Raw genomic sequence first — 15,940 nt, 5'->3', positions numbered from 1 at the left:
GGGTCCGGGATGCGAACTGCAGTCGACTACGTCGGAGTCCAGCAACATAGCCATTACGCTAACTGCTGGTTCCCAAAAACCTATTTTTTTTAAAGAGAGATTTTTGCTATTGAGTATATGCACTCGCTAGAGAGACAGAGAGACAGACAGAAAGCAGGAAATCACCCCCCGGGGGGATGGCCACGTCACAACCCCTTCTCCTCCATTCTCTTCTCAGGATTTCCAGCAAGCACACACATACACCCAGCATGAGATGAGTTTAAACTACTGGGGCTGGGACTTAAATTGCAGTAACTACATGGGAGTCCAGCAATGTAACCATTACACCATCTGCCAGTCCCAGGCAAAAACCTTTTTTAAAAAAGAAACAAAGAAACCCACACCAGGCACATGTGTGTCCATGCCCAAAATCCTAAGAGGAAAATGGAGGACAAGGGATTGCAACATGGCCATCCCCACTGGGGGTGATTTCTTGCTTTCTTATCTGAATCTCTCTGGAGAGTGTTCATGTCCTATAGCAAAACTCTCAAAAAATAAAAAAGAGGGGACCAGGAGGTGGTATAATGATTACACCACTGGACTCCCACGTAGCCAATCATGGTTCAAGTCTTGGACCCAGTGGCTTAAAACCTCACACCAGGTGCACGCGCGCGCGCGTTTATGTGTGTGCCCTATATCCCAAGAAGAGAATGAAGGAGAGGAGATTGCAGTGTGGCCATCCCCCCCCGGAAGGTTTTTTCTCACTTTCGGTCTCTGTCTCTTCAGCAGCGAGCACATGTACCCTAAAGCAAAAGAAAAGAAACTCTCTCTCATAAAAAAGTCCCTTATCCAGTTGAGGAGTCAGGTTTTGAGTCTAAGTCTGCAGAATTCCAAAGCCTGTGCAACACTACCCCCCGCCCCCCCTGCCGAGGGGTGTTCTTAGGCAGGGAATTTTTTCAATATGACGTGTTCATGAAATATTGAATTTATCCAATGAGGAGCTAGACAGTAGAGAAAAAGGAAAATGTGGTGCTCTGTGAGGCAATCCCATATAATAAGGTCCCCAGTTCAAGTCCAGAGACTGCTGAGTATGGAGCAAGTACCTGCCTTGCTGGCAGGGGCTGGCTGAAACACAGAAGGGATCACTCCTGCTGGGAGTACTGTTGTGCACTGTGTCTCTCTCCCTCATGCTCGAGGTTCATGAAAGAAAGAAATAAACAAAAACAACAAATTTACCTGACAGGAGGCAAGGGAGGTTAAGGGGCTTACAACGATGTTAAGTAAAGTCAGAGGCTGTAAACCTTCCTTGACTATCAGATTTACCAGTAGATTCTTTAAAAATTTCTTGCTATAGGGTGCATTTACTCACCAGAGAGAGAGAAAGAGAAAGAGAGAGAAAATGTACTCCCCAAGGGGGAATAATCACATTATAATCCCTAGTCCTCCATTCTCCTTTTAGGATTTTGAGTACACCTACACAAGCCAGGCTTATTTTTCAAGCTGCTGGGTCTAAGACTTGAACCATGCAGTCAGCCATGTGGAATCCAGCAGCCTTAACCACCAGACCACCTGCTAATCTATTTTTTTTTTAAGTTTTTGCTATAAGGCACATGTATCTTCTAGAGACAGAGAGAGAGAAATCACTCCCCCAAGGATGGTCCTGCCACAGTGCTTTCTCTCTCTCTTTAGTGAGTGCACATGCCCTATAAATTAACAAAGCAAACAAAAATAGGACCAGTCGGTGGCATAGTGATAAAGGGAGCCTATCACACATGGTCAAAATCCAGAATCTAATGGCTTGAAAAGCCAGGCACATATTTGTGTGTGCTCAAAATCCCAAAAGGATGAAGAAATGAAGAAGGGGAACCAGCAGTTAGCGTAATGGCTGTCACTGGACTCCCACATAGTCGACCACGGTTTGAGTCCCAGACCCGTTGGCTTAAAACTCATGCTGGGCGCGTGTGCGCGTGTGCCCAAGATCCCGAAAGGAGAATGGATTGCGGCGTGGCCACCCCCTCTGGGAGGTGATTTCTTGCTTTCTATCTCTCTGTCTGTCTGGTGAGCACACGTGCCCTATAGCAAAAACCTCTCCAAACAAAAAAAAAAAGGGATTGCAAAATGGCTATACCCCACTGAGGGATGCTTTCTCCCTTTCCTTTTCTGTCTCTGTCTCTCTCTCTCTCTGGAAAGCCCATATGCTCTGGCAATTTTTTTTTTTAATAAAATAGGGTGTACCCCTGTGGCCAGATTGAAGGAGCCAGATCCAATATGCCCAACCACAGTTTGAATCCCAGCCATAGCGGCTTGAAAAACATGTTGGGCATGGATGTGTCCATGCTCAAAATCCTGAGAGGAGAAAGGAGGAGAAGGGGTTGTGGCATGACCATGAGGGTGCTTTCTCACTTTCTCTCTGGCAAATGCACATACTCTACAGAAAAACTACCAAAAAAGACAAAAAAAATCAAAGAAGATGTAAATAATGTGGCCAACTTTGAAGCATTTTATTAAAAGAAAAAAAGGGGAAGGGGGCCAGCAAGTGGCATGCATGGTAGTTAGGGGCACTGAACTCCCACATGGCTGACTGTGGTTCAAGTTCTGGACCTGGAAGCTTGTTTTCTCTCTGTCCCTCTCTGGTCAAATTAAAAATGGATAAGTTAAATAAAATATTGTTTTAAATGATAGTTTTTAGAATGTTATCACAAGTAATACAACAGAGGAGCCAGCAGATGGTGTAATGATTACGTTGCAGGACTCCCACAGAGTCGATTGAGGTTTGTGTGCCAGACCCAGTGGCTTAGACACAAGTTAAGCACGTTTGCATGCATGCCCAGGATCCCAGGAGGAGAGTGGAGGAGAGGGGACTATGGCATGGTCATCCCCCTAGGGGGGTGATTTCTTGCTTTCTGTCTCTCTGACATGGGCATGCTTCCTATAGCAAATATCCCTTTAAAAAAAAAGGGGGGGGGGCGACCAGCAGATGCCATGGTGGTTAAGGTACTGGATACTTCCACAAGGCCAATCATGGTTCAAGTCCCGGACCTGGAGGTTTACTTTCTCAATTTCCTCTCTCTCTCATTCTGTGTGTGTGGGCGGGGAGGGGGGGGTCAAATTAAAAGAATAAAGGCAGAAAATTTTTTTAAAAAATCAACATATCAAATTATCTATGGAAACCCAGTAGGCTGCAATCAAGTACTATTATCTCCACTTCTTTATGTATGTAAAATACCTTATAAAATAAAACTAAAAGACCATCAAGGCATGAGAATATGAAGAAAGAAGTATTTACTTTCACTCTGAAGAAAAACAGGTCAGTAGGTGGCGTGGTAGTTAAAGGCGCTGGACTCCCACATGGCCGACTGTGGTTCAAGTCCTAGACCTGGTGACTTGCTTTCTTGCTTTCTCTCTGTCTCTCTCTGATCGAACTGGAAAATAATAATAGTAAATAAAGTTAAATAAAGTAATTCTTAAAAAAAATAAAAGAAAACAGGTCAGAAAATGCAATACTAGAGTTGGGTACCATTATACTATCAATTAAAAAGAATTATTGGGTTGTCAGAAAAGTCATGACGTATTTTTTTGGTTTTCCATGCAAAAACTTGTCTTTTCTGACAACCCAATATGTAACTATTAATAACTGGATGCATGTCATGTGCAGGTACTATGCTAATAAGCATGCACATTCTCTTTGATCCAATGTACTTTTTTTAAAAGAATTATTTTATTTACCTTTATTATTATTTTTATTATTTTCCAAAAAAAAGTAAGAAAGTAAGAAAGCAAGTCACCAGGTCCAGGACTAACCTGGAGTCAGCCATGTGGGAGTCCAGCACCCTTCACCACCATGTCACCTGCCAGCCCTTCCAATGTGTTTTGAACTGTCTTTGACCCATCTACAGTAAAATCTCCTAAGATACCTTTCAATGATATTTCCCCAAGCTTCATCCTATACCTTCTAAATCAAAATCAGTGGGGGTAGAGGCTATACCATAAAAAAGCCTCTAAGTAATTCTGCATTTTCAATTACTTATCCAGGTGATTTGTAAGCACAAATTGGAAAACCACTTCTCTACTCACAAAATCCTCCTAGTTTTGGGGGGTTTAAGAGATTTTTTCTATAGTGCATGTATGCTCACCAGAGTGACAAAGAGAGACAGAAATCACCCCCCAGGGAAATGGCCATGCTGCAATCCCTTCTCCTCTCAGGATTTTGGACACCTAAGTGCACCTGGCATGAGTTATAAGCCACTGGGTTCAGGACTCAAACAGTGGTCGACAACATGGGAATCCAGCAATGTAACCACTACATCATCTGCTGGTACCCCAAGGTAGATGTTTTAACTCTATTTTACAGACAGGCAAGCTCAGTAAGGTGATGTGAGTCTTCACAGGTCATCTAGGTAGGATGTAGTAGAGTTAGAATTCGAACCAAATGCTAACCCCGATATTCTCCAAAGGCTATAGGCTCCACTAATGCTACCCCTCCTTTCATAGCCCTTAGGGCTCAAGCAGGCAGTCACAAAATCTACGAATGGTCATAGTGAAGAGGGGAGACAGGGAATGAGGTGACAACTTCCCACCTGTTTATGATCCAACATGGTCAGTCCTTTCACTCCTGCCAGGATGAGATTCTTGGCAATTTCAGCCCCAAGTCCTTTCATGCCAACAAGAAGCACGCGGGAGGCCCGCAGCCTGTAAGGAAGATATTGTTAATCTGATTATATAGAATGTATGGTTTGTTAAGTCACAGAAGAGGGAAATAACAGGAAAATTATTTTAGTTTTCATTAAAGGCTCCGAAAAATCACGGTCTCAAATAAGGACACAGGCAGACTCTAATGTATCATGAACAGAACAATCCATTCAACAAACTGCATATCTACTATGCCAGGCACTCCTCTGAGGTGTGGAGATACAGCAATAAATAAGACATAGATGCTGTTGGAAGAAGACAAATAAAAAGAGAGAGTGAGATAAAGAGAGAGAGTGATAATACGTCAAGAGCTTGTCTATAACCTTAGTAGTTAAGGGAGTTGGATCCCAAATGACTGACCTCAGTTCAAATTCCAGCCTCAGTAGTTTAAAAACACACCAGGTGGGGCCAGCAGATGCCATAGCAGTCATGTTGCTGAAGTCTCACATGGCCGACTATGGTTCAAGTCTTGGACCTGGTGGTTTGATAAACACACTGGGTACGCATGTGTGCGTGCCGAAGATCCCAGAAGGAGAATGAGAAGGGATTGTGGCATGGTCATTCCCCCCGGGGGGTGGGGTGGGGTGATTTCTCACTTTCCCATCTTACTATCTCTGTCTCTCTCTCCCTAGCAAGCGCACGTGCCCTAAGGCAAAAACCTTTAAACAAACAAACAAAACACACCAGATGAGTGCCTGCCCAAAATTGCAATAGGATGGAGATATGGAGAAGGGATAGTGAGGTGTTTTCTCTCTCTACCTCTCTCTGGGAAGCACATGTACTCTCTGGCAATTAAAAAAAAGTCAAAAAGTGGAAAACCAGGGGCTGGCAGGTGGCAGGGTTGTTAAGGGTGCTGGACTCCCACATGGTCAACTGTGGTTCGAGTCCCAGACCTGGTGGCTTGCTTTCTCAATTTCTCTCTGTTTCATCAAATTAAGAGAAAGAAAAAAGAAAGAGAGAGGGACCAGCAGTTAGCGTAATGACTATGTCACTAGACTCCCATGTAGTCGACCGTGGTCTGAGTCCCGGACCTGGTGGCTTAAGCTCACGCCGAGCGCGTGTGCAAGCGTGCCCAAGATCCTGAGAGGAGAATGGAGGAGAAGGGATTGCAGCGTGGCCACCCCCCCACTCGGGGGTGATTTCTCACTTTCTGTCTTCCTGTCTCTGTCTTTCTGGCAAGCGCACACTCCCTATAGCAAAAACCTCTCAAAAAAAAAAAAGTTAAATAAAATCATCCTTTAAAAAAAAGGAAAATCAAACATAATAAGGATCAAAAATGACAGAAGGTGCTATTTTAGAAAAAGTAATCACAGGACCCAGCAGATGGTGTAGTGGTGACGTTGCTGGACTCCCATGTAGTAAACAGCGGTTCAAGTCCCGAAGCCAGTGGCTTAAAACTAACGATGGACGCATGTGCATGTGTGCCCAAAATCCCAACAGGAAAATGGAGAAGGGACTATAACATGGCTATCCCCGCGGGGGTGCTGATTTCCTGCTTTTTGTCTCTCTGTCTCTGGCGAACACATATGACCTAAAGCAAAAGTTTCGACTTAAAAAAAAAAAAAGAGAGAGAGAGAGAGAGAGAAATCATAAAAGCCCATATGGAAGACCATAGATGGCGTAATGGTTAAGTCACTGGACTCCCATGTAGTCAACCATGACTGAGTCCCAAACCCGGTAGCTTAAAATTCACACCAGGCACATGTGCATGTGTGCCAAAAATTCCAAGAGGAGAAAGGATTACAACTGTGGCCATCTCCCCAGGGGGTGACTTCTCTCTGTCTCCTCGGCAAGCACACAAACCTAGAGCAAAAAATAAATAAATAAAACCAGGCCGGCAGGTGGCATGCTGGTTAAAAATGCTGGACTCCCACATGGCCGACCACCATGGTTCAAGTCCCAGACCTGACAGCTTTTTTCTCACTTTCTCTCTCCCTCTCTGGTCAAATTTAAATAAATATAGTTAAATAAAATAATTCTTAATAAATAAAAGCCTTTAATAAAGAGGTGCTATTTAAGCAAAAAATCACAATGAAATAAAGGACAAACATTTGGAGCAGAGCATTCCAGGCAGAGGAACAGCAAATGCAAAAGCCCTGAAGCACTGGTATACTTTGCATGTTTCATGAATAGGGAAAACAAAGATGCTTAAGAGCAGTGAGCAAATGGAATAAGTTTGATTTTAATTTTCAAAAATAAAATAAAATAAAATAAGGGACCAGCAGGTGGCGTGGTGGTTAAGGTGCTGGACATTCCCACAGGGCCGACCATGGTTTGCGTCCCGGACCTGGTAGCTTGTTTTCTCACCTTTCTTCTCTCTTTCTCTGTGTCTCTCTCTGGTCAAATTAAAATAAATGAATGAATAAATAAAATGAAATTAAATAATTTAAAAAATAAAATAAAACAACCTGGCCAAAAAATAAAAAGCCAAGACTGGCATTTAAAGCTGTTCAATATTGGGAACCAGCAGTTAGCGTAATGGCTATGTTGCTCACTCCCAAACATGCCTTCAGTTTTCCACCTTCAGATTTTAAATCACAACATTCCACATTGCTGAAATGTACCATCTTTCCATCTCTATGCATAGTCAAGCCTTTCCTCCAGAATTCAAAACCAGGCTCAGGGGACCAGCAGTTGGAGTAATGGCTATGTCGCTGGACTCCCATGTAGTTGACTACAGTTCAAGTCCCGAACCCGGTGGCTTAAACTCAAGCCGGGCTCGTGTGTGTGCCCAAGATTCCAAGAGGAGAAGGGACTGTGGTGTGGCCATGGGGGGGTGGGGGGGGATTTCTTGCTTTCTGTCTTTCCGGTGAGGGCAGGTGCCCTATAGCAAAAACCTCTCAAAAACAAAAACAAAAAAACAAACCAAACTTGGGTTTCCTCAAAAGATCCTTTAAATAAAAAAAAAAAAAAATTGAGACCAGCAGACAGTGTGGTACTTAAGGAGCTGGATTCCCACATAGCTGACCACAGTTCGAGTCCTGAACCTGGTGGCTTGCTTTCTCACTTTCTTGCTCACTCGCTCTCTCTCTGGTCAAATTAAAAAATAGTAACGATAAATTAAATAATTATTTTTAAATTATCTTTAATTTCACTTATTATTAATTTTTAATTTGCTATAGGCCTCATGTACTCACCAGAGAGAGGGAGAAAGAAAATGAGAAAGCAAGCCACCAGGTCTGCGATTCAAACTAGGGTCAACCATATGGGAGTCCAGCACCTCAACCACCATGCCACCTACCGACCCCTTATTAACAGCTGAACTGAACTCCTTTAACTCTTTCAGAATTGGCTCCATATAAATGCCTCTAACAACAATTCTCATAGGATCGACACCTACATTCCTAAATAGCTCTATAGACTGCTATGGAGTGGTTTTCATTCAACTGCCATTGACACTGTTATCTTCATGATTATTTTTTTCCTTTATGTTTATTCCTCCCATGATCAAAAGTAACGAGATCGCAAGTACACCCCAAACTGGGCCCTGGATCCACTCCAAGCCCATCTTGAATCATGGGCACATGTGCTCAACATACTCAGGAAGGTCTCCACATAAGAACCCAGAACCCCCCATATGGGTCAGCCTTTCAGAGTTTCGCAGTTTACCACCAAGTCTCCATCCAGCCCCAGTGTTTGTTTTTCATCCTTAAGCAGGCTAGTAGTCCTGATACTACAGTTTATTTTTGACTCAATTACATGAAAAGTACCTAAAATAGAAACTGGCAAAGACTCAGCACTTACTGAATGGCAGTTACTATTATTTATACTCTCAGAGGCAGCAATTCCCCTCCTAGGAATCCCTCCTATAGAATACTCAAGTGGGTAAAAAAAAAGAAAAAAAAAGTACAGGTAATATTCACAGCAGCACCTTCCATCTACCTCCATAGCTGTCACCCTTTATCCTAAGCCACCATTTCTCACTCACAAAACTATAACCTTGGGACCAGCAGTTAGCGTAACGGCTATGTCGCTGGACTCCAACATAGTCAACCGTGGTTTGCGACCCGGACCCAGTGGCTTAAAACTCACGCCAGGCGCATGTGCGTGCGTGCCCAAGATCCTGAGAGGAGAATGGAGAAGGGATTGTGGCGTGGTCAACCCCCTGGGGTGTGATTTCTCGCTTTCTGTCTCTCTGTCTCTTTCTGTCTGTCTGGCCAGCACACGCGCCCTATAGCACACACACACAAAAAAAACCTACAACCTTAAACAGGGTCTCCCTGCTTCCAATTTACCTCCTACAATCCATTTTCAACACCTCCAAAAGACCTTACAAAAGTCAGAGTAGATCACTTTCCTGTTGAAATCTTTCAAGGATCCCTTAGGCAAACTCTTTACCAGAGAACCAGAAGTCGTGCATAATCACACACCCTATGGTCAGGTCTCATTCTACTCTCTCCCTAGGTACCTTGCCATCAGTCATGCCCACATTCTTTGTTCTTAGAAAACACAGGGGACCAGCAGATGGCATGACAGTTGTGTCACTGAACTCCCATGTATTTGACTGCGGTTCGAGTCCCGCACCTGGCGACTTAAAACTCACACCGGATGTATGTGTTACGTGCACCCAAAATCCCAAGAGGAAAATAAAGGAGAAAGGAGTGCAGTGTAGCCATACCCACAGAGGCCAAGTTCTTGCTTTCTGTCTCTCCCTCTCTGGGGTGCACACGTGCCCTATAGCAAAAATCTCTACCAAAAAAAAAAAAAAAGAAAAGACACAGATGGGATGGTGTAATAGTTCTGTTACTGGATTCCCATGCACAGTTCGAGTCCAGACTCAGCGACTTAAAACTCATGCTGGGGGAACCAGCAGATGGCGTAATGGCTACGTCGCTGGACTCCCATGTAGTCGACTGCAGTTTGAATCCCGGACTCAGTGGCTTAAACTAACGCTGGGCACGGGTGCATGCGTGCCTAGATCCTGAGAGAAGAATGGAAGAGAAGGGACTGCGTCGTGGCCATCCCCAGTGGGGGATGATTTCTTACTTTCTGTGTCTCTCTCTGTCTTTTTGACGAAAAACTCATGCTGGGTGTGTGTGTTATGTGTGTCCATAATCCTAAGAGAAGGGATTGTGGTATGGCCATCCCCCTTGGGGAGGGTGATTTCTTGCTTTCTGTCTATCTCTCTATCTCCCTGGCAAGCAAATGTGCCCCATAAAATTTTTTTTAAAAACTCTGGGGCTGGCATGTGGCATGGTGGATAAGGGTGCTAGACTCCTACATGGCTGACCGTGGTTCAAGTCCCAGACCTGGTGGCTTGCTTTCTTACTTTCCCTCTCTCTCTTGCTCTGTCCCTCTCTGGTCAAATTAAAATAAATAAATAGAGTTGAATAAAACAATTCTTCTAAAAAAAATTTAAAAACTCTAAAATAGGGCCGGCAGATGGCGTGGTAGTTAAGGGCGCTGGACTCTCACGTGGTAGACCATGGTTCAAGCCCTGGACTTGGTGGCTTGCTTTCTCCCTCTTTTTCCCCCTTTCCCTCTCTCTCTCTCTCCTCTCTCCCTCTCACTGTCTGGTCAAATTAAAATAAATAAATAAATAAATAAATAATAAAATAATTACTTTAAGAAAAAAAACAAAACTCTAAAATACACAACACACACAAACCATAGTTGTTCCTGCCTAGAACCCTGGTATTAGTCATTCCTGATGCTGCTTCTCTCAACTTTCTGAATGACTTATTTTTTAAGTCTCAGCTCACCTCCTTAGTGCACTGTCCACCCAATCTACAATACATCCACACCTTCTATTTGGAATTATGCTACTGTTTACATGATCATTGTCTGCTCCTTTACTAGACCATAAGCTCCAGAAACCACTGTATCCCTAGGACCTATTACTGTCCTTGGTACTTAGGACACACTGTTAATCCAAAAACTGTTAAATTAATAAATACGTCAAAAGAAACCCAAATATCCATGAATAGAATTACACAAATCTGGTATATAATAAAATAATAGCTAATATTTATTGAACATCTACTATGGGCCAGGCACAGTTCTAAGTCCTTTTTATTTTTCCCTATAGGGTGCATATACTCGCCAGAGAGAAATCAGAGAGAGAGAGAGAGAAAGCACCTTCTGGGGGAAATGGCCACACCACAATCTCCTCTCCTCCATTCTCCTCTCAGGATCTGAGGTACCCATGCACACACACCTGGCATATTTTATCAAGCTGCTGGTTCTGGAATTCAAACCACACAGTTGACCATATGGGATCCAATTGCCATAACCACCAAGCTACCAGCTGGCCCTGTTCTGAGCTCTGAATGTGTATTATGCCATTTAATCCTCACAATAATCTTAAGCACTAATACCTCATTATCCCAATTTTGCAGTTGAAGAAGAAACAGGCACAAAGAGGTTAACTAGCTTTACTAAGGCTATACAGCCAGGTGGTGGTCAGTAATTGGCTAGTAGATCAGGGCACTCATAAGGTAGTGTGATTAAGATGCCATGATGAAGCAAAACATATAAGAAACAAGAAATGGAAAATTATTTGTTGACAATAATATATATGCTGATGTGCTTGATTGAGCCAATATACAGTGCACTCTAGATGGAAAATCTCATTTTGTATGTTGTAATGATGTACAGTGAATGAATGTAAATAAATAAATTTAAAAAAAAAAAAGCCAAGATGCCCAGAATATACTCTGGGAATCCAGGCAGCCACTACCAATACTAAGATAATACCAGCAGTGAATACTTAAACAGTTACACATGCCTGTTCTAAGCAATGTATATGTGTTAACTCTGTGAAGTATTATTGGTATTATTATTCACAAATAAGAAACTGAGTGTGTTGGGCAGAACTGCCCCCTCCAAGATGTCCACATCCTAACCCCTGGGATCTGTGAATGATTCCTTACATGGCAAAAGAGACTTTGCAGAAGTGATTAAACTGGGACCAGCAGTTAGTGTAATGGCTATGTCGCTGGACTCCCACGTAGTCGACCGTGGTTCACGTCCCGGACCCGGTGGCTTAAAACTCACACCGGGGCGCATTTGTGCATGTGCCCAAGATCCCAAGAGGAAAAGAGAGGGAAGGGATTGTGGCGTGTCCACCCCCCTTGGAGGGTGATTTCTTGCTTTCTATCTCTCTGTCTCTGTCTGGCGAGCGCACGCACCCTATAGCAAAAACCTCTCCAAAAAAATAAATAAATCTCTCCAAAAACAAACAAAAAAGAACAAGTGCACCTACCATACCAGCAAGTGGCATGGTAGACTGGGCTCCCACATGCCTAACTGTGGTTCAAGTCCCAGACCTGGCAGCTTCCTTTATCACTTTCTCTCTCTCTGGTCAAATGAAAAAATAATGATAATAAACAAAATCTAATAACTTTTAAAATAACAAATATGTAAAACTGGGACCAGCAGTTGGCATAATGGCTGTGTCGCTGGATGCCCATGTAGTCAACCACAGTTCAAGTCCCGGACCCGGTGGCTTAAACTCACGCTGGGCGCGTGTGCGTGCATGCCCAAGGTCCCGAGAGGAGAATAGAGGAGAAGAAATTGCCGTGTAGCCATCCCCCCTGGGGGGTGATTTCTCGCTTTCTGTCTGTGTCTTTCTGGAGAGCGCACACACCCTATAGCAAAAACCTCTCCCCCCCAAAAAAAAAATTAATTAAAATAATAAATAAATAAAACTATACCTACCAGGGTAGGTGGCATGGTAGCTAAGGTGCTGGACTCCTACATGGCCAACAAGGTTAGAGTCTCAGACCTAGTGGCTTGAAAATCACACTAGACACATGTGCATGTGTGCCCAAAATCCCAAGAGGAGAATGAAGAAGCAATTGTGGCTTGGCCATCCCCCCTGGGGGGGTGATTTCTCACTGTCCCTCTGTCTCTCTCTACTGAGTGCACGTGTTCTATGGCAAAAACCTAAAAAGAAAAAAAAAAACTAAAACACTGTACTTACCACCATTCCCAACCCAAACTTTACCTTAACAACTAATAACAATCCTATCAATGAAAAGGTTCAATAACACTTTATGTCAAAAATTTGGTTAGTAGAGGGTTTAGCAGGTGGTGTGGTTGTTAAGGTGCTTTACTCTCACATAGCCATCTGTAATTTGAGTCCCAGACCAGGAGGCTTGCTTTCTCAATTCCCCTTTCTCTCTCTGTCTCTCTCTGGTCAAATTAAAAAATAACAATAACAAATGGAATTAAATAAGTAAACAATTTTTAAAAAAAATTTTGGTTAGTAGAAGCAAAAGTATAGTATTAGGTACCAGGATGCACTATACCATGTCAATCCCCCACTTACTATGCCTCAGTATATACTCCTCCTCTGAGAAAGGTCACCATTCCTGCCTTCTTCCCTTGAATACAAAGGGTTTTCCCGGGCTTTCCTGTCAGACATGACAAAGAAGCCACCAAGGCTAGTCCTGTAGCCTGGTAGCTAAGGGAACTGGATCTCACATGGCTAGCCTCACGGTATGAGAATCACGCCAGTATGTGCATGCAGACCTAAAATCTTGGCAAGATGGAGAAATGGACTGTGGTGTGACCATATCCCATTGGAGGTACTTTGTCCCTCATATTTATGCCCTTCTGGCACATTTTAAAACGAGATGGGTGTGGGACCAGTAGTTAGCGTAATGGCTGTCGCTGGACTCCCACGTAGTCAACCACAGTTCGAGTCCTGGACCCGGTGGCTTAAACTCATGCTGGGGACGCGCGCATGCGCGCGCACACGTGTGTGTGCCCAAGATCCCGAGAAGAGAAAGGAGAAGAAGGGATTGTGGGGTGGCCATCCCCCCTGGGGGGTGACTTCTCGCTTTCTGTCTGTTTTTCTGAGGAGCACACATGCCCTATGGCAAAAACCTCTCCAAAAAAAAAAAGAGAGAGGGGTGGGGCCAGCAGGTGGCATGGTGGTTAAAGGCGCTGGACTCCCACATAGCCAAAAGCAGTTCAAGTACTAAATCTGGTAGCTTGCTTTCTCACTTTCCCTCTCTCTCTCTGTCTGTCTGATCAAACTGGAAAATAACAATAATAATAAATAAAGCTAAATAATTATTTTTTTTAAAATTAAAAATGAGAAGGGCTGGCTGGTGGTATGGTGGTTAAGGGCACTGGACTTCCACATGGTTGAACACAGTTCAAGTCCCGGACCTGGCGGCTTGCCTTCTCACTTTACCCCACCTCTCCCTCTCTCTCTGTCCCTCTCTGGTCAAATTAAAATAAACAAATAGGGGCGGGCAGGTAGTGTGGTGGTTAAAGGCGCTGGATTCCCACATGGTCGACCACGGTTCAAGTCCCGTACCTGGTGGCTTGATTTCTCATCTTCCCCTTCTCTCTCTGTATCTCTCTGATAAAATTAAAGATCACGGTAATAACAAATAGAATTAAGGAAATAAATAATTATTTAAAAATAAATAGTCAAATAAAATAATTCTTAAAAAAAGAAAGATCACTGTCATTGCCTTCGCTTCAATGTTCAATCTGTTGACTATATGAATCCAATGACAACCATTACTCCATCTGATGGTCCTGAGCCCGTAACTCTTTCTGTACAGGGCCTGAGGCTCAATGTAACCCTTTCAGAGGCCTTCCTTGGCCAGCCTATCAAAATAGTACTCTTGGGACCAGTGGTTGGCATAATGGCTGTGTTGCTGGATTCCCAGACCCAGTGGCTTAAACCCACGCCAGGCACATGTGCGTGCGTGCCCAAGACCCCAAGAGGAGAATGGAGGAGAAGGCATTGCAGCATGGCCATCCCCCTGGGGGGTGATTTCTTGCTTTCTGTCTCTCTGGCAAGTGCATGCGCCCTATAGCAAAAACCTCTCCAAAAAAAAAAAAAAAAAAGCCCTCTCATGTCATCATCCTTTACTGATGACTGATACTTGTATCTTTCTCACTAGCACTTGCACTACCTGACATTATGTTCTTTTCTCTTTTTCTTCTGAATTATTTATTTTAGCTTTATTATTATAATTATTTTAATTTCACCAGAGAGAGACAAAGGGAAAGTGAGAAAGCAAGCCGCCAAGCAAGCCACCAGGTCCAGGATTTGAACCGTGGTCAGGTATGTCAGAATCTGATGCTCCAACCACCATGCCACCTGTCAGCTCCCTCCTTTTTTGGGGGGTGGGGTGGGGTATACGGTACCTGTGTTCATGGAAGTAGTTAGGAAAAGTGAGAAATCATCCCTTACCCACGGCCAAGCAGAAATTCCTTCTCCTCCATTCTCCTCTCAGAATTTTGGGACACATGCACACCTACATGGTGTGTTTATCAAGTGCCACCTAGCTGGTCTCTTGACATTATCTATATATTTTTTTAAATAGAGAGATTTTTGCTATAGGGAACATGTCCTTGCCAGAAAGACAAAAACCGAGAAATCACTGGGGTGTGGGGGGGTGCCATATAGCAATCCCTCTTCTCCATTCTCCTCTCGGGATTTTGGGCATGCATGCACATGCACCTGACATGAGTTTCAAGCCACCAGGTCCAGGATTAGAACCCCGGTTGACAATGTGGGAGTCTAGCGACATAACTGTTACACCATCTGCTGGTTTCATTGACATTATATGCTTTATGTTTGTTTACTGTCTCGCTCATCAAAATGTAAAGTCCAGGCCAATGGGTGGCAAGGAGGTTGAGGCAGCTAGGTCCCACACAACTAAATGTGTGGAGTCCCAGACTAGGTGCCCTGAAAAACATGGAGGCGTGCAAGCCCTATATCCCAGGGGAGAGTGGGAAGGGATTTCAGCTTGGGGAGGGTAGTTCTCACTTTCCCTCTCTCTCTTTCTCCTTCCATGGAGCACACAAATGCAGTAACGATACTAAACAAACAAACAAAAGTAAACTCGACGTCGCCGGGGAGCCTGTTCAGTTTACTGATGCAAGCTCAGTGTAAACAACAGGGGCTCCATAAACATTTCATGGAATCAATCAACTGTTCCTCCTCTCAGGTAACCAACTCAATACCCAACCCATTCCTACCAACGTCTGAGGTCTGCTGTGGACACAACCCCATGGCTAAACAAGGCAACTTTTTCTAGTATATTCGGCTCCCCCAGACTCTTCAAACTCCCCCCCCACCTGCATTTTTTTCAGATTGGCTAGCTCCAAAGGAGACACAGAATGTAGGCTCCTTGTCTGTTCGGTTTGCGGGTCTCCCCCGCGTCCAGCACACGCACTGATCACCACTAGTCACGAAAGAAATGACTACGCGCCCCCCCGCCCTCCCATGCACCACCAGCCTCTCTTAAGGCCCTAAGCCCCTGCCCCGCGCGACCTGACTCTACCATCTCCCTCGCCC

The 15,940-nt window shown here is 44.0% G+C and overlaps 1 protein-coding gene across 1 annotated transcript in view; it reads right to left on the bottom strand.

The window, feature by feature from the left end:
• Positions 1 to 15,940, bottom strand: part of SAE1 (SUMO1 activating enzyme subunit 1) — a gene marked incomplete in the record, with an annotated part of 108,085 nt that overhangs the window by 91,860 nt on the left and 285 nt on the right. Inside the window, 1 exon segment of the mRNA XM_006142177.3 lies at positions 4,557 to 4,668. Coding sequence (XP_006142239.2) covers positions 4,557 to 4,668 — 112 coding nt within the window.

Source organism: Tupaia chinensis, unplaced genomic scaffold (genome assembly GCF_000334495.1).
Source record: "Tupaia chinensis unplaced genomic scaffold, TupChi_1.0 Scaffold000067_1, whole genome shotgun sequence".
In the NCBI taxonomy this organism is placed as follows: domain Eukaryota; kingdom Metazoa; phylum Chordata; class Mammalia; order Scandentia; family Tupaiidae; genus Tupaia; species Tupaia belangeri.
The sequence above is the reverse complement of the archived record's forward strand: the minus strand, read 5'-3'. Positions and strand labels throughout refer to the sequence as shown.